Source organism: Seriola dumerili, unplaced genomic scaffold (genome assembly GCF_002260705.1).
Source record: "Seriola dumerili isolate Sdu_G_001 unplaced genomic scaffold, Sdu_1.0 BDQW01000052.1, whole genome shotgun sequence".
NCBI classification, from domain to species: Eukaryota; Metazoa; Chordata; class Actinopteri; order Carangiformes; family Carangidae; genus Seriola; species Seriola dumerili.
Genome location: NW_019174307.1, coordinates 2264326 through 2282767, shown reverse-complemented (window position 1 = coordinate 2282767; position 18442 = coordinate 2264326). Strand labels below are relative to the sequence as shown.

The 18442-nt window shown below is 39.7% G+C and overlaps 2 protein-coding genes across 11 annotated transcripts in view; one reads left to right on the top strand and one right to left on the bottom strand.

Moving 5' to 3' along the window:
- Positions 1 to 14197, top strand: part of gulp1 (GULP, engulfment adaptor PTB domain containing 1) — an 87573-nt gene extending 73376 nt beyond the window's left edge. For 7 of the 10 annotated variants that reach the window (XM_022741132.1, XM_022741136.1, XM_022741131.1 and 4 more), the window contains 9 exons: positions 1460 to 1531; positions 5046 to 5144; positions 5234 to 5371; positions 5581 to 5697; positions 7070 to 7156; positions 7849 to 8079; positions 8271 to 8409; positions 9379 to 9473; positions 13353 to 14197. In XM_022741132.1, coding sequence (XP_022596853.1) covers positions 1460 to 1531; positions 5046 to 5144; positions 5234 to 5371; positions 5581 to 5697; positions 7070 to 7156; positions 7849 to 8079; positions 8271 to 8409; positions 9379 to 9473; positions 13353 to 13424 — 1050 coding nt within the window. In that variant the 3' untranslated portion in view covers positions 13425 to 14197. Of the gene's footprint in view, positions 1 to 1459; positions 1532 to 5045; positions 5145 to 5233; positions 5372 to 5580; positions 5698 to 7069; positions 7157 to 7848; positions 8080 to 8270; positions 8410 to 9378; positions 9474 to 12599; positions 12611 to 13352 lie in introns of all 10 variants that reach the window. The other 3 variants (XM_022741130.1, XM_022741138.1, XM_022741135.1) reach the window with 3 other exon arrangements.
- Positions 14198 to 15327: 1130 nt separating this feature from the next.
- The window catches only part of LOC111218282 (collagen alpha-2(V) chain-like), a 41800-nt gene continuing 38685 nt past the window's right edge, over positions 15328 to 18442 (bottom strand). Inside the window, exons 53-54 of the mRNA XM_022740505.1 lie at positions 17964 to 18206; positions 15328 to 16326 (exon numbers count right to left, since the gene is read on the bottom strand). Of these exons, the coding sequence (XP_022596226.1) occupies positions 16180 to 16326; positions 17964 to 18206 (390 nt within the window). The 3' untranslated portion in view covers positions 15328 to 16179. The remainder of the gene's footprint in view (positions 16327 to 17963; positions 18207 to 18442) is intronic.

Sequence of the window (18442 nt, the reverse complement as noted above, 5' to 3'; positions counted from 1 at the left end):
GTATTATTTAGTATATAGTTTTTTTTTTTGTTGTTTTTTTTTTTTTTTTTTTGTTCTTTTGTGGCATTGAGAGTACACAGCCGAAGTGTGAATCCTCACTGCTGGGGAATGAGGGGCAAGGTCGCTTCGTTTTTCAGCTGCATGCACTAGTTGATGGATGAGCCTCTGAGCTCGGTCTGCCTTGTGAAACCTCCCCAGTCGTAGCCAGGAATGCACTGGTCAGGAACGACTGCTTCTCCGTTCTATTCTGGGCATCTGTCAGCGGCGCTTGCAGACATGTCCTTAAGTGCGTAGAGTACATTTGTCACACAGGTACAAGCACCTGACACGTTTGTATAAAGCCCTGATCTGTTTTTCTGGCTCTGTTGATAACTGGTATTTGCATAATTTGAACGCTGCCTTAATCGTTTGTTGTTGTTTTTTTTATATATATTGTTCTCAGGCATCAGCAAAGTATTTTTATTGCTGTCACAATGAATAATAGTAACTAATTGCTCAATTCATTAAAAGCCCTAAATGTTATAGTTACTAAGGGTAACAGAAGATAAAAGGCTTCCTGCAAGACAAAACTAAACAAATCACTTAGAGACTTTAGCATCGTTCCACTTGCAGCAGGAGGACAATAGTCTCCAAGACAAACTCCAAAGTTAAATGGACATTAGCGAAGCCAAGTCATGGAAAGCTTCACGCAGGTTTTATCATGTCGCAGAGAGAATCCATGTCTGTCTGCACTGTTTGCTCTGTTCCAGTGGGACACATTGTTATTTTGTTTCTCCCCCCCACTCAAACCTTGAAGGGGTTGACACCGGTGTGTTTATGAAGTCTGATATTGGAACAGGCTCCACACATTAGGCTCAGGAGGCGCTGAAGCAGTATGTGTGACTGGAACAATTACTGCCGATCCCGCCAGATGGAAAACACCATGTTCAGGCGCAAAGGTTAATGGCTCCATCTGTTGGAGAACAGCAGAAGTGCTGCGCCAGTGTGTCTGTGTCTGTCTAATGTGTGTGTGTGTGTGTGTGTGTGTGTGTGTGTGTGTGTGTGTGTGTGTTACTGACATGCATTCCTCACATGGAGAAGACATATGCATTGGTCCCTTAGTAGATGAAATTATATAAAATGGCAATTTCATGTCCCTGCAGGATGTGAGCGTGACTAATGTGATACAAATGTTGTTTACATTCATTTGAACTAAAAATAAGAAATTAGCAGATGATACAGAGTCAAATGTCTCCTGTGATTGGTCTGATTGCGTAAAGAGAGAGCTCAATCTGCTCTGCTGTTTACGACCAAAGGACTATTCCACAGTTTATTACTCCTTTGCCTTCCTTGGTTTTCCTTTCCTTCTTCCCATTGCTACCTTTTGAATGCACAGCACACTCACATATACACTATATTGCATTCCTGTGTTATGTTACTGTCATATCATAAATGTACCACATTTTTCTTCTCTCCCTAGTTCCTTGGAAACACAGAGGTTGAAGCCCCAAAAGGCACAGAAGTTGTAAAGGATGCAGTCAGGAAGCTGAAGGTAAAGCTGCTCCTCACACTAAACTGTAGCCTAAAGGATAGAGCAGTGTGTCTGAGGGGAGTGGATTTGATGGGAGACTCAGAGCAGAGGAGGTGGAAGTGAGTGACAAATGCTTCCCTCCCTTATTGCTCACCAGAAAGGTGCCCTTGGAGCTTTTCAGCCCGCGAGTGTGGATGCCTTAAACTGCTTGATAAGCACAACACTTTGCTCAGTCAACCTCAGGTAGATGTGAAATCCAATAACACAGATATTTACCTGCCGTGAAACCTGTTGTTTAAGACCCTGAGCTTAAATCCTTTAACTGTAACATTTTTTTTTTTTATTCATATACTAACACAGTGTTTTTACTTAATAAATCTCTTAAGCTCAGGTACTTTAACATACAATGTCAGAACTCAGTGACACGTGATAAAAACACTTGACACCTCCTCGTATGAATTAGCTGATGTAATTAGATGCTTGCAGCCTACATTTGCATATTAATGAAAAAAAAATGCACAACACAATATAATCTCTTAATGCTGTGTTAAACTGTTACTGTTAATACCAGCCAAGTATGCTATAGAAATATATATTAATTAATGTATTTATGAAAGCTGCGCTAATCATATACCATTTAAATGGAGGTTTAAATGGCTAAATGTAAAGTGGAATGTGTTGCTAACTATATCATCTGCCATTTATAATCAGGTTATTTCAGAGCTGGCTTGCCTGAAACAGCCGCCTGTTGTGTCTGGAGATGACACTGATGAGACTGAATCCAAAGAATAAAGTTTCAGGCTGTAAAACCAAAACAAGAAGCTGAAAGGCACCAAAAACAGAGATGTAGAACTGATGATAATTCTCTGTTGGTTTGTCATTATGAGCGCAAACTGACTGAGCGTGGGCATACAAAAAGACCAGGGTTCATGTCTCTCTATATCACCGATAGTCGATATTGGTTTTCTTTGGTTTGGACAGAGATTTCCTTGACTAAGTATCAGGGATGGACAGTATAAAGTACATTTAGTTGAGTACTGTACTTAAATATATCTTTAGAGTATCTGTACTTTACTTGACTATTTTTTTTTTAAACTTATTACTTTTACTCCACTGAATGAATTTTATTTTATATTGAAAATGCTATAGACCATACACTGTGTTAATCACAGAAGAAAACCCAATCACAGCCAACTCCTCCGCTGTCAGTCATGTTTGAACCTGTCAGTGTCCTAACGATGGCGACGTCAGATAAAGATGAGGCAGAACATTCTTCACCAGAGACCACGGTCTGACCTGAGGTCTGTGTGAAGGTTTACAACTAAAGAAAGATTCCTTTCATTTTAAATGTTTGCTGTGTTTACCACGACCAGACTTCATCACTGCCTAAAAAAATTTGCCATCCAACTTGAGAAAGCAATACAGAACGATACAACAATGTGTTGACATAAAAAAAAACTTTTGAATACTAATGTTTTTTTAAAAGCAAGATCTCCAGTACTTGAACAACTTTCACTTGTATTGGAGTCATATTTGACCAGGACTATCTATACTTTGACTCGAGTAATGGAGCTGTGTGCTTCGTCCACCTCTGCTAAATAGTTGCCACACACAACGCCCAGGAACATGCTGGGTGGGTCATGTTGGACTTCACTGACAAACGGCTGTATTTGTTGTTTTGGTTTTCTCATTACTCAGGACAATTCGTTTAAACTTCCTCAGTAATAACAGGTAACCTCAGTTAAAGTGAAACTAAACCAGCCAGCGTGAGCCTGTGAGCATGGGAACAGCTTCTTGGTAACGTGGCTGTGCTCGCTGCCTGCTGGCCTCCCCTCTGTCTTCTCCTGCCAAGAGTTGAATCTGTGAGGCCACTTGCAGGGGAGGCTTGTTTTCCCAAACCCATACCTCTATTGTTACAATACATTTAATCTTGAAATCCTGTTTGGAGACCAAGGCTCCACGGTTACTTCTGCCAGATACACTGACAGTAAGGACAGGCTGAATTATATTTCCAACAGATCATGTGGAGGGGAAAAAAAACATACATGTGTCCATGGTTTAGGTTCAGATACTGTATCACATATAAGTTATAGATGCCTGTGTGTCCTCAATCTCCATCTAAAGCCTGTTTTCTCTGTGGGGCTGTTCATGTTTGTATCTGCAGGTCCTGAAGAGTAACTGTCTCCAATCATATGAGCTTAACTCAAAGCCTTACAGGGGCCTCATTACAGCTGATTATATCATTTCATTGTATCACAAAGTGTAATAGTACAGACTGTACAAATACTGCAGCAGCTCACACACACACACACACACACACACACGCACACACACACACGCACACACACACGCACACACACACACACACACACACACAGAAACACACACTCTCTGTCCACACAAGCTGTGAAGAAAAATCAGACAAAGGTTTGTGCTGCAGGTTTAATCTTGTTTTTTTCTAATTAATTTTTAAACCTCATAAACACAAGCACAACCATCAAAGAAAGAAGAAAATCTTTTTATATATTATTTATATATTTATATATATTATACATATATATATATATATATATATATATATATGTGTGTGTGTGTGTGTGTGTGTGTGTGTGTGTGTGTGTGTGTGTGTGTATACCTGCACATATACACATACAAGCACAAACATACCTTCAAAACTGAAAAATACCACCTCAACCCATCAACAGATAAAGAGTAACGCATACAAACGAGGCTCTCAGACATAGGGGAGCGTGTTGCGGAGCGTTTTCTGGAGGCAAACGGGTGTGCAGTAATTCCTGTAAAAGAATTTGAAGTTTGGTTCATGTATAGAAACTGATGAACATTTTGAAGTTCCCATAACAAATCCAATCTGCACAATAACTAAATGTTATAATGTAATGTTAGGTCACGCTCCCACTGCAGCTTCAGGAAATCATGAGCTGAGGAATCTGAGGACAGCAATAAGACCAGTCTTCTTTGATTTTTAATGCTACAGTGGAGACTACTTTATTAAAGATTTATATTAAATTTGGAAATAATTACAGGGTATTATCAGCTTCCTGTAAGTTTCATTACATGCAGTGATACAGTGTCTCAGCTGACAGCACACACATTTTCACTGGTTATTGACCTGAACTCGCTGCCAGGTCGTGTCGGTGTTTATGCCACTTGGCAACAAAACTGTGAAAGATTTAAACTGTTTTTTGGCAAGGCTTGATCGAGGATGGATTTCTTGCATATTTATTCGTATTTAACACTTCACCTTAATGATTAAATTTTACTAAACAAATTTTAATTGATGTTTAACGATAACATGCTGGCAAAGTTTTTTTTTTTTTTTCCCACTCTCAAGAATGTGTCGGTTTGCTTTCATGGTCCACATCTTCACTGCTGCGGTTCAGTCTCACTGCTCTCATTAGACATTATTTCCAGCTGTTTCCTGTGAAAAAAAGTACTTTGTGTTCCTTGTAAATACCTTGGCATTGACAGGATGAACTAATCAATTCTGTCTGTTTGTGACTTCTCTAATCTGCAGTTTCAGAGGCACATCAAGAAGTCAGAGGGACAGAAGATTCCCAAAGTGGAATTGCAGATCTCCATTTATGGTGTGAAAATACTAGATCCCAAGACAAAAGTGAGTCCACATATTGAGTTTTATTGTTTGATGCCGGCGCACTGATGCTAAATAAAGTAAATGACAAACATGTATCTTATGTTTTACAGGATGTGCAGCACAACTGTCAGTTACACAGGATATCTTTCTGTGCCGATGACAAAACTGATAAAAGGATATTTACTTTCATCTGCAAAGACTCTGAGTCCAACAAACACCTTTGCTATGTGTTTGACAGTGAAAAGTGTGTAAGTGTTTCCCTGTCTCTTCATTGAAACACACTTGACAGATGTTTATTGCATATGTGTCATATTTTGATCCTGTGTTTCCATCACTCTCTCTCTAACCCGATGCAGTGTTTTGACAGTTTGTAGTTAGCGTGTGTCATGTATCAGTTCAGGTGTAAATAAGCTGCGTTGCCATGTAGGTAAATATCTCTGTTTCTGTCACGCTGCAGGCGGAGGAGATAACTCTAACCATCGGTCAGGCCTTTGACTTGGCCTACAAGAAGTTCCTTGAGTCCGGAGGCAAAGACGTGGAAACCAGGAAACAGATTGGAAGCCTTCAGAAACGGGTGTGTCTCACATTAGTTGAGCTCGTCTGCTCTCACGCACACTTTCATTGACTTTGAAAACTTCCACCGCCACGCTGACACGTTGATATTTTTATTAATTAATGCCAGGCTTGTTTCTATTGATTGTTTTAAATCATCCAATGTGGACGATTAAGCTGTGTTGATGAGAGATGTCGGTAATGAATGTTAATGATAACGCTCTGTAGTTACAGACTCGCTCTGTAATTGAATTACTCTGCACCCGGCGGAAAAAGTGGAGCCAACCCACTGGTTTTGTTTAAATGGTGATTTATTAAGACATTAATAACATTTTTGTGTTTAGCTATTTGCCAAAAGCTCAACATCAACAATGTGAACTCAACATTAACTGAACATTTATCCAAACTTTACATAATCAAAGGGGAAATGTACAGAACAATCCCAACTCAAGGTTCACTTACTAGCTTCTCCAGAGCTTTCAGCTGTATCACACAGTCTTCAACAGCGGACAAAGTTTCCTCAGTTGTCATGGAGATTAAACTGTTGACATGAACCCTCGGTAGCTGTTGCTGTTTCATCCAAAGCACTATTAGGACTCCCAACACAGAAGATAAGTACTGACAAATGTGATGAAGACTATTTTGTGAAGTTGAAAGCCCTGAGGAAAGCTCATAAGTGACTCTGGAGCTGCAATCGTTTTTTGTCAAATTAGATATTTAAAGTTTTATGGAAAGCTGTGGGTGAGATGATGGAGGATATATCAAGAGACAGTGTAAATGTTTCTCTGTCTTCATTGTTTCAGGATTTTTTTCCAAGTGAAGAAGAACATAATTTTTTTTTCTTATTTAATTCTATAAAAAGACGATACTCCCCTTAGCTGTTTTATCTACATTGTAAAGAGTTTGAATATTTATACCATTTACAATATCACAATATATGTTGAATTCACAATACAAAATTACATTTTGTGTAGTGACAGCCATGTTATCCCCAGATGTGCTTAATTTGAAATTCATAATAATGAAGGATTAAGTGTTTCTTCATGGCTGGAGAAGAAATTCTGACTTTTAAAGTTCCTTAGTAAAACATTTAAAAACCCTTTGGAATATCTAAATGTATTATCACAAAGCTGAAAAAAACATTTGTTTGTATCAGGACATGAAAACCTGACATTTTGTGTTGTTAGTTTTCACAGGACAGTGACAACATCATGAAGAGAGTTTATCCATGTTGCCCAATATATAAAGATCGTATGAGAATTTCTGGAAAACTTACTAGTTAAATTGGATTTACAGTCTCATTGTTTCAACATCACTGCTACGGTTCATTTTGTGCTTTAACTGACTTTAATGTGGCTTCTAACAGTTACTCAACTGCTCTTGTCAATTTGCAGATTCAAGAACTGGAAACAGAAAACTCAGAGCTAAAGAAACAGCTTCAAGATCTTGAAGAACAGCTGATGATTGCTCACGTGCCACCAGTGAGGACAAACTGCACGGACACACACACCTCTTCTGTTTAGAGACTGAACAAAATATAGATCCTAAATATTAAAGCGCCTATGTAACTTCTTCTGAACGGCAGCTGTGACACTGTTGCCACAAGTGACAATTAAATGCTAAATTGTGGACTAACTGTAACGCAAGTGGAGTAGCTAATAAAGTTAGCTAACATTAGACACCATGAGCTTCCGGTCATACCAGACCAAGTAAGGCTGTTTCAAACGTTTCATGGTGTGGCTTTAACTGCAGTGTCTGATGTCAGTTCATTTGGAATTCATCCCCACAAGTCAAAAGTACACAGCCACAACCACCTTTAATTATAAAAGTTGAGTGAATTGAATCTAGCAAGTTTTGAGAGTATTTTTAAGGACAGCTGGGTTTGCTGATATTGCCTCTGTGATTAAACGCACGGCCTCAGACTCAGCTTCAGAATGACCAAACCGATCTGCAGGGAGTCAGCGGGGGTCTAAGCTGTGTGTGAAGCAAAGCAATTACACACCTGATTGGTCTGATGAGGAATGCGATACATTCACCGTCTCATTGGGGCAAGTGCCAGTACTCATGGCAGCCTCCTGCGAATGCAATTACCCACAGCTCTCCTTACTCTACGAGACTGAATAATATTGTCCCTCTCTGGTCATTCTCTGTCTGCGATCTTTTTCTCCCTCAGCCGCTGCACATAAACGCAGCTAATGAAGCGTACATGCTGCAGAGGCCCTCCTCTCTCTTCTGGTGTCACAGCATCAAGTCGCTGTCCTGTCTGGAAATCTCCTCTGTGACACTCACTCCCATGAGCTCGCCAGAGTCCAACTTATCCGCCGGGCTACTAACTCCTCCGCCTGCCAAACCTGCTCTCCTTCCTCCTAAGCCTACCGAGGGATGCAGCATCCCACGGCCTCGCGTAAACCTCCTATGCTTTTTCTTTCTTTCTGCTCTGTGTCCCTGAAGTCTTGTTATCGCCTGCCTTTGTCTCCTTTTTCTGCTGCCTCTTTTGCTTTTGTGCAAAAAATAGCTGTGTAGTTTGTGTATCTGCAAGCTTTCACAGGTCCGACTTTGCCTTATCCACTTCCATTTCTGTGACTTTCGATACAGGCAGGCAGCATCTCCATGAAACCACAGTCCACGGACGTTTTCGACATGGTTCCCTTCTCCCCTGTGTCGCCGCTGGTGCCCACACTGGCCAGTAACGGCTGCCCACCACCACCACCAACCACACTGCCACCAGATATAAGTGAGTAATAAAAAAATAAAAAAACTTTCTGTTCATAAGATTTAATGCGTTCTCCAGCTTCTGAAATTAAAGGATTGCAGCTGTTTAAAAATGACTACACCTAGTTGTGTTCTAACATTATCCCAGATGTTTCTATCAATTCTAAAACCTAGAGAGATATGTGATTTTAATCATGGTAACGCTGCGTGTCATTTGGTCGCCTGTCAATGATGTCATATCCTCTGTGCACATGTGTCAGTGTTGTGGCTGTCTGCCAGAAGCTCAAAATTGACTTTATCCAGTTTTAAGCCACATTTTTAAGATACGCTTTTTACACCTTGGTCATTTTCACCTCTGTTTAACCAGATGAAGGGTTTCAGTCATCGGATAATCTGGATCAGCTCCGAGACGCCCTGTGTCCGTCTAACAGCATCAGTGAATCATTGATTTTTAAGTTTTATTCTTTGCTTTTAATGCCCTGCTCTGTTTGTTATGGAGAGGAGGACACCTCTGTGAATAATTCATCTGCTGGTAAACACCTCCTGAACGCCTGGTTCATAAATTATCAGAGAAACAATCAAAACAAAGATTAGCAGCAATCTCAGCTGCCAACCCTTCTCTGACGTCTCTGTCCTCCGCACAGCGTCAACGAAACACTGACTTTAAATGTGAAACTGCTTTATTCAGTGTTTTTGATGGTTAGAATCACCGGGTCTGTTTGTTTTGGAGAGGAGGGGAGGAGAACTCTGTGGATAATTCACTTTGGGAGAAACTGACGGCACTGGTGAAGAAGATAACAACCAAGTCTATTTCATGACCACCAATGTTTTGTGAGACCCATAGCGGCAGAAGTTACGTACTTAAATATACTTGTTTTTGTGTTTGAATACATTATCTGGAGCGTGATGCATAACATCTAAAATCACTGTCTATTGAAGATATTTTTCCTTTGCAGTCTGTGTGATGTTTATCTGCTGTCTGTGTCTGTAGGGAAAGACTTGTTTGGTGCTGAGCCATTTGATCCGTTCACCTGCGGGGCAGCTGACTTCCCTCCAGACATTCAGTCAAAGCTGGATGAGATGCAGGTGAGCGCCTGTCTCCGTCTGATTCCTCCACCATTCTGTTCAAGTAAAGATCCACAGGGAGGCTGGTTGAAGTGTGAAGACTGTGTCTCGTCTCTCTAATTATCAGTGTCAGCACTTTGAAGATTGAAACATTTCTCTTGTGCATATGATCAAAAGCTTTGTGCATCATGGGCTGAGCTTAACACTAAACTCCCCTCAGTTTTCTAACAGCGGCGGGCAGCGCTGCAGAATCATATATGACTGTTTGGTGTTAATTGGCCTTTTGTGAACCATAAGCGAGCAGTTTGCTTTTTATCAAAGTTTTTTAATATTGAAATAGATTCTGCCTAATAACACAATCAGATTCTAATGAAGTCCTCAGCTGACTCGGTGAATGAAACTCACTTCTTCATCTCGATTAATTAGAGACGTGAAACCAATTAAGCCTTCGTAAATAACCGCATAGTCCTCTTTGTACCACCCAGCCCTGGCTTCATGTTCCTTCATGCATTTCACTGTGAGAAGAGGCTCAAATGTTCTCAGGCTCCAGTGGAAATGTCTTGATGTGACCTGGAACATTTTTATGTGGCTGTATTTGTGGTCTGGTGGAGCATTAAATGAACAGCTGAGTTCAACATCAAATTCATTAATCAGAAATAATAAAAAGTCCCCAGCTGTCTGGAGGCAGGAATAAAAAGTCATTAACGGCACTTTGCACAGGGCTCGTCCATATTTTATCGGTTCCACCAGAGGCATCAGATATCAGTGCTGATGCTGCAGATCAGTGGCCCTCAGACACTCAGACACAAGGTGTAGAGGAGGGGTTGGCAACTGGCGGCCCACGGGCCAAAACTGGCACACCAGGTTGTTTTGATAAAATTCATTTTTATCCTTGTTGAGAGTGACAGACACAGAAAGTCACAACAGACCTGCATTAGTAGTCAGTGTAGTCAGTGCACAGCACCAGGTATTAAAATAGATCTCTGCCAAGGCAGCAACAGCTGCCCACAGGATCACTTCCTTTTTTAGCAATTCTGCCTACAAAATAAAAGAGCAAGAAAGTTTTTGTTTTGCAGCAATGCTTTATTTTAAGCTATCGAGAGCTTTTATTCTGAAAAGTTGTGACTGAAGTTCAAAAGGTTCTTTTGCTCACTTGACAAACCTGTGAAATAGCCCATGACATATGTGCTATGATAAAAAAAAAAAAAACACCAGCTCAGTAAATCATTCAAACTTAACTGTGACTGTGGTGCACGGTCACATGTGAACAGTAACAAAGCAAATTCCAGTAGCATTTTGTAATCAATCAATTTTCTTAAATTAGCCTTTAATTATGTTCTGGCCCACCATCTAATGGATTAGAAAAAAAACTGGCCAGAGGCCAAACTTACTTGCCAACCCCCGGTGTAGAGTCATTGCAAGGGAACCTGGAGAAACACTGAAAGGATCTTAAGTTTGATCATCTCCTTCATGTGGTCAGAGAAAACAAACAAGTTTTTTCACACTAGCAAAGCTCAAGATTTATCATCATGATTTATTTGAAAACAGTCGAGAAATTGTAATGAAACGGATTGCTTTTAAGGTTTGTGCTTTAACATTTGATAAATGGTTAATAACACATTAGGATTGAGTTATAAGCAGATTTGTGTATATTAATGTCAAGAACTGACTAAGACTATGACTCAAAGACTCAAATGCACGAGTCACAACACAGATGAGGGTTTCCAAAAATCAACGTCACTGAACATAGAAAAAGGTCGGTACACAGGAAAACACACAAGGCAGACTGGTCCAACAGGAGAAGGCTGAGGTGATGTCTGAGCTGAAGCAGAAGTCTTGCACTGAAGACTAAACAGCAGGAAATAAGGCTGGAACGCTTGTCACAAAGGAATGAAGATAAACTGCTACAAGAAGAAAGTAGGACGCAGACTAAATACACTAGGGAGTGGAGGCAGTGAGACACAGGTGCAGCACATTAGGGCAATCACAGTGGCGGGAAACACACAAGGGCAGGAAGTGAATCGAAAACAAGAGGGAGTGTCAGTGAAGTCAAAATAAAACAGGAAGTGTATAGAAAGGCCAGACAGAATTAAAAAAATGAGAAGCAGAACTAGAGCTGAAAATCTAATGTACAGGTCAACAACTAAAACTCCTGTACGTGGAGGCCTCTGTATAAACACGTCATGAATGACAATGTAGTAAAACACAGTTGTGACAAATACTGTAAACATTTCGATATGTCCTTACATCTGCATATGGCTACATTATAGTGAGTTAAGACCATTTATTAAATGTCTGTATTCAGCTAATAGAAGCCTAAAGCTACTTCCCATCCTGGTCATGGAATTAGTCAGTTCCTGTTAATGATAATATTATTTCAATCAAATAATATTCAAATTGGATCTTTAAAATATCTTAGGCAGGTTTAACTTAAGTTTTTCTACTGTAGTAAAAATGTGAGCTAATGTTGGTTAGTTAAAGTTCTAGAATAGTCTGGAAATTAAAAATAAAACTCTAAAGTTGACTTGCGTTGAATTTAATGAACCCGACATAATAAGTTGATTCCACAATTCCTGTATGATGTTTTCCATGTGTGAATGTCCCTGATTGTTAATGGTTGAGAACAATGAAGGTGGATTGCAGTGTTTTTAGCATGTGGCTTGAACAGTGACATTTTGGCATTAACAATAAAATTTGGCATTGAAATCAAGACCTGAACTGAAAAAGGAAACAATGGCATTGAAACACTTGCATTGGAAAAACGGTGTATTGGCACTGAAAAAATGCCAATACAATTTTTTTTCAATGCCAAAACATGATGTCACTGTTGTAGCCCCATATTTCAGCGTCTTCCACAGTGAGTATGAGGAATTGTCATGTGATCGCATGATTATTCCAGTCGTAGTTTATGTCACACCAACAGCAGCCAAACATTCTCTGAGGGTTTGAATTACAGTCTGATTAGAAAATAACGACTTCTGCTGAACTGAACTTCTGCTGCTGAGTTTTATCTGTGTGATGCCAGTAGGAGGCAGTGTTGTTCTGATACACTTTTTTTAATTTTTTCTTTTGCAAACTTTTCCTTCAGCTTCTTCTAATCCTTAACTAATAACAGCTGACTTCATCTCTTCTTCTTTCTACTTGTAGCGTCAGAGATGGTTTGTACTCTGCTCTCTCTCTCTCTCTGTGACTGTGGTTGTGTTTTTGTCTCGCATGCTTCGAAAGCTGCTGCATGTTCTCGCATTAAAAAAAAAAAAAAAAATGACGTGCATCTGTGGTTGTGTCATTAATTAGCAGTATTTATCATCTCAGCTCTGTGGCCCGGCAGCTGATTAGCTTCTATTGTTTCTTTTATGGGCAACAAATGTGACTTCCTGTCCTCTGAAATGTTTATTTTTTGCCAATACAAATGTTGGAGGTGCATCATGTATCAGTTTGCTTTCTATTGTGGTAATAAGAACATGCTTTTGCAATTGTGAGCAGCATCAAATCAAGCATTATAAAAGAGCACATTCAAACAATTACAAGCCCAGTTTGGCTGCATTTACTTTTTCCAAAATAAAATATAACTTTTTCAACTGATATAAATGAGTTTCACCGGCGCCTCCTGCATCAGGATGCATGCCTTGTTGTTTCTGCTTGAGTTTATGATCTTGTATACAACGCATGACGGAGCATGACGGAGCATGACGGAGCAGCAGTGTGGTAATTTCTGTTTTGTTTAGCATTTCATTCTTTCATTTCATTCTTTCTGAGCCTCAGAGTTTATAGACATTTGTTTCCCCACTGGCTCTAATCTAAGCATCACTCAGTCCCAACATTGTAATGTAATCTCACGGACAGCATGTCAGTGTGTGCAGTCACACCATGTCACAGCTGTTGACTTGGCTTGTCTTCCAGGAGGGGTTCAAAATGGGACTAACCTTAGAGGGCACCGTCTTCTCCCTGGACCCGCTAGACAGCCGCTGCTGATGCCAAGAAGATGCTCCTCGTCGCGTACTTTTATCTCGTTTGTATGAAGAAGTGCCAAAATCCACTCCACAGCTGAGTCAAGATGTCACACTTTTCATCTTGAGGTTTATATGCATTTGCATTTAGATTGGTTTTTTCAAGGTAAAAACTCAGATCCATTATAGAAAAAAAACTATTTTTGTAAAAAACTAAATATGGAAGGAGTAGTTTTGATGACCTTTGCTTGCACAGGGGATGAGAGATGTAAATAGTCGATGATATGTTGAATGGTACACTCTGTGGCAGAATTTTCATATGAGACCGTTTGTGTGTATGCATCATTTGAATTCTGTATCGTTGAAACATTCCTGTTTGTACGCCGAACACAAGCTGGCAAGAAAAATAAATGGAACCACAAACCTTCAGCTCGTCCCCAACATCACATGCTGTAGCTTATTTTACTCAACATCAAGTCACGTTATGTAGTTAATTAATCCAGTTGGATATTATTTACTGACTTTTCCACCTTTTCTTTTTGACATTGAAGGTTTTTTGTTGTTGTTTCTTCTTGTTTGTTGTTGGGTTTTTTTGTTTTGCATTTCACAAGTTTGAATCGGCATTTCAGTATTTACATCTCATATTATTACTTTGTCATCATGTTACTCTCCTCTTTTCTTGCACCAGAAGGCACTTTTTTTGGACAGACTCTGTCCATACCTGCAGTACTATTCCCATTATTTTACTTTTGGTTGCATTGACTTTGCTGTTACACTTATTAAAGAAAATCTTACTGCAAAAACAAAAATGCTAATCATTTCATATTCTTCTTGGGTGACTTCATTTAGCTGTTGTTTAAAGTTTTTGTGTTTTTATTGCGAGCCAATCTCCAGCAGCATGACAACATCGGCCGGCGGGTTCAGACTGAAATGCCTCAGAAAGTATCGCATGGATAAAATTTGTGCAGATCAATACCTGCTCTACGATCAAATACCTGCAGAACTAATGACATTCCCATCGGCATGCTAACACGCTACACTGCAGTGGTGGACAAGGAAATATAACCTTAAACATCAGCACTGGGAGCATGTTAGCATGCTTACATTAGCATTTAGCTCAAAGCGCCGCTGTGCAGCACAGCTGATAGTGTGGATGTTCAGTTTCGGTAACAGTTCTCCTGCTTCACCTACATCTGTATTAATTCTGTGGTCTGGCTTCACGTTGTCCTACATTCATCACAGATTCTTGATTTCACTCCTCCTGAGGCTCAAACGATTCTATTCTAAGTTTTTTTAAAGGACCAGATGAACTCTCCTCAAACAAGAACAGGCAGAGAGAAATATTTTCAATATTTATTTTCAAAGGATGAAACGCATCTGCTTCCAGTATGGAAGGCTCCCTCCTCCTCCTCCTCCTCCTCCTCCTCTCTGCCTCTGGGGTGTTAGCAGTGCACTCAAGCTTTGCAAAGTTTTACAAATCTAGAATAAATACTTAAAAAAAAAATACGAACCAAATGGTCACAATGGAATTAAAACAAACCAGCTTACATTAGAAACAACTGGGTATCTATGTCAAGTACATTTGTTTTAACCCTAAACTACAAAAATAAGTGTGTGCAAAATAACAAACTTAAAGGACCTAACTATACCTGAATCAATATGACAAGAGCTTGGGGGGATTAACAAGCATTTTGTTTAATTTGTTGCATAGCAAGACATACAAAGCAAACAGGCACTCACAGCCACCTTATTCTATTAAAACTGATTATAAAAAAGATTTCAAGAGCATATAAGTCCAGGATACTGCAAAAAGGGGGAACTGACATGCATAAAAATAGAATATTCTGTGCTACCTTTTTACTGTAGGATATTAAAAGGTGAGGAAAAGAAAAATGTCACAAATCACCACACACCACTCACACAACATCCTCATTCATCTCTCCATCGTTGACAGAAAGATCTTTATTGGCATCCCCAAACCCTGCCCTGTACCGCGAAGCCGGGAGAAGTGCACAAAGATCACACTTACTTACAAAACAGCACCTGTGAAAAAAAAAAAAAGATTTACATGTAGTGTCGTCGTTTTTCTCAGTTTCGGTGACGAGGTAGCTAACACTGAGGAAATCGACAGTCTTAATGTGTCTTTAATGTTCTACATGATCGGTACAGAGTTTGACATAACTGGATACAGACATTGGTTCATCAAAACTGTCTTGAGAAAATACCTGAGCTGGTGAACGCATCATCAGCTGTATTTGTTTCCTCAATAGCACCACAATGTTGTTTTAATATTCAGACATTTAAAATAAAAAATAAAAAAAAAAGAACAGACAGTAAAGATCTGTAAAGATTAGTAGTGGCGGGACATTGGGCGTAGCTTCAGTGGGGTTTTTCTGAGCCTGTAAACAGCAGTTTTAATTAATATTTTGAAGCTTTTATATTAATATATCTTTGGTAATGATGTTTTCTTGGATAAAATGAAAGGGTGAGATCTTTGGACCAAACATAGTGAGCCTCAAAATGCATGAAGCTTAAAGTCAAACATACACAAGAAGACAGAGGAATGATCTGATTTTATACCAAATTTTTTTTTATGTAAATTCCAAACATTCATCTAACTTACAAATCGTCGATGTCTTGAACTGGGTCAAAAGGCACAATAAATATCTTGCCACAGGGCCAGAATAGTTCTCAGTACTCGTATGTACAATGTGGCTGATCGCGTCAGCTGTCAGTTCAATAGTCTCAGGATTGTCCTCGACGCATCCCTGCTAACGCTCTTACAAGAAGCACACGGGCCCGATATCGACGCCGAACTCTTGATCTGGGCCACCAATGTCCACGGGGGCAATATCCACAATAGGAAGTCTTGCTGTTTTCTGTGTCCTGTACTCAAACACTGTCTTGCCCCAGTTGCCAGTTGCTCGCTGTGAAAGGGAGACAAAACGGAAATTCAGTCAGTGCCTTAGTAGTTTTACAGCTTCCTTCAGTGAAGAATAAAACATCTCAATAACATGGTGAAGAATTTTTATGCTGCTTTACTGCATCAGATTCATCTCATCTGGGCAACAACTTTACAGATTAGTTTTCTTTGCCCAGTAACCTCAGTCCTTAAAAGGCAACAGATTCAACGAAAGGACCAGAAGTGAATTAATCCTCCTCTCTCTGTGTCAGATAAATTATTGAAAACCCATCAGTGAACATCTGATGCTCCTTTGTTTCCATGAACACACACACACACTTTTCATTTATTTTGATTCAATCCCATGTACACCGCCCCGCTGCCAAAAATACTCATTCATGCATCAACTGTTTATTTATCCAAGACTAAAAAGCCAATCAATCACTTCCTTGGCCACAGGGGGCAGCACAACGAGCTGTAAACCCAACAGACAGATTATCACCACATCAAGCTGATGTGTCTAACAGTGTTACACTTGGCTATTTACACTCTGAGCAACATTAGCGTGCATATTTGGAGTTGTTTATTTAATATTCACTCTTAGCTCTGTTTTGATCTCCACTAACTCCAGAGGAAAACATCCGGGGCCGATTACACCAAACACCTTCAGTTAAGATTTTTTGTAAAGTCTGATTTAAGGTTTCCTTAAAATACAAACAGTTACACAAAATACCCTTGAGTCTTCCTCTTCTCAAGGTTTCCATAAAATGTTCACTTATGTATTTAAGGATTTGTCCTTACTAAAGTCTTTTACTTAAGGACTCACTTAACATCAGAATAACTGTTACACAAAAGACCTTGGCAAACAAAGTAAGAAAAAAAAAACTAAAAAGGTACCTCTGACTCTTAACTGCAACATGGCAGCGTTTCACAACTGGGAGACACCCTTAACCATGAGGAGTTGATTTTACGTTACAGCTCTGACTGGCAGTCACTTTATAGTTTGTCTGACTGTCTAGAGTTGGATCCCTCTACTTTCCGCAGCTGTACGGTTTTACGCCACATAAAACGCTCTGACCGTGTGCCGAAACACCGCGGTGAAGTTCCCCTCAGAGCAGGAGGATGAGATAGCAGCTCACTTCTCTACCGCTGTAAAATCTCTTTCACTGCTGCAAATGTCTCAACTTGTCTCAGCAATGTGTGTGAACACTATCATTGTGAGAGCGGGGAGACTAAATCACAACAGGAAAGTTTGGCTACACTAGACACTAACACTAAAGTTATTATCATTGCTATTATTATTAGAACATATTCTGTTGAGCTGAGGGGAACTGCAATTGTCAGTGGGTTTATTACAGTCATTTCATCTGCTGTTATTATTAAAATATTGATAACAGTGGTTTTAAATAAAGTCTGTAAAACTAATGTCTAGCTATTTTAGAAAATTGTTTTTTTTTTCTAAAATGAAATTGTATTTTAATGACCTGTTTTAAAAAGGGTACTGAGGACAGACTATCTCATTGCTGGATTTGGTCATTTCACGAGTTTGGATGAGGATAATAAAGATACAGAGTATGACCAGCCTCGCAGCACCTTTGCTTCAATTAATAACTGATGAATATGTAAGAAGAGCAGAATCATGACTGCGACGTGGGAACTTACTGAGCAGGAGTCCTCCACCACCGTGTATCTGAAGCGGTTGTTTCCCTCTGCTTTAAGCTCCAGATCGTTGGAGCCTTTGAGGATGACGGCTTTCTTCAAGTTGCCATTCTTCTCATCTTTGTAGCCCACAGAGTTCTTGCAGTGGTAGGTGATGGTCTGGGAAGCCTCTTTGGACAGCAGGCGGATGAAGGTCATCTGCACTGTGACGGAGTTTGTTGACTGATCTTTGTTGCCATAAGTAAACTAGAGAAACAGAAACAGCAATCAATACTCAATCAATACAGTCTATATATGAGTTTTTCATTATTTTCTTTCCTTTCCCACTCAGTCTGTAGCTGCCTCATTATTTCAATCACAGCAGCAAATCCTTTACAAGACTCTTTCTCTTTCTCTATAAAGTCTTTAACAGCTTCACTGAGCGTTTTCCGTTCACAGCTCTGCTTCCCTCTCTCGCTTTCTCTCTCTCTCTCTCTCTCACT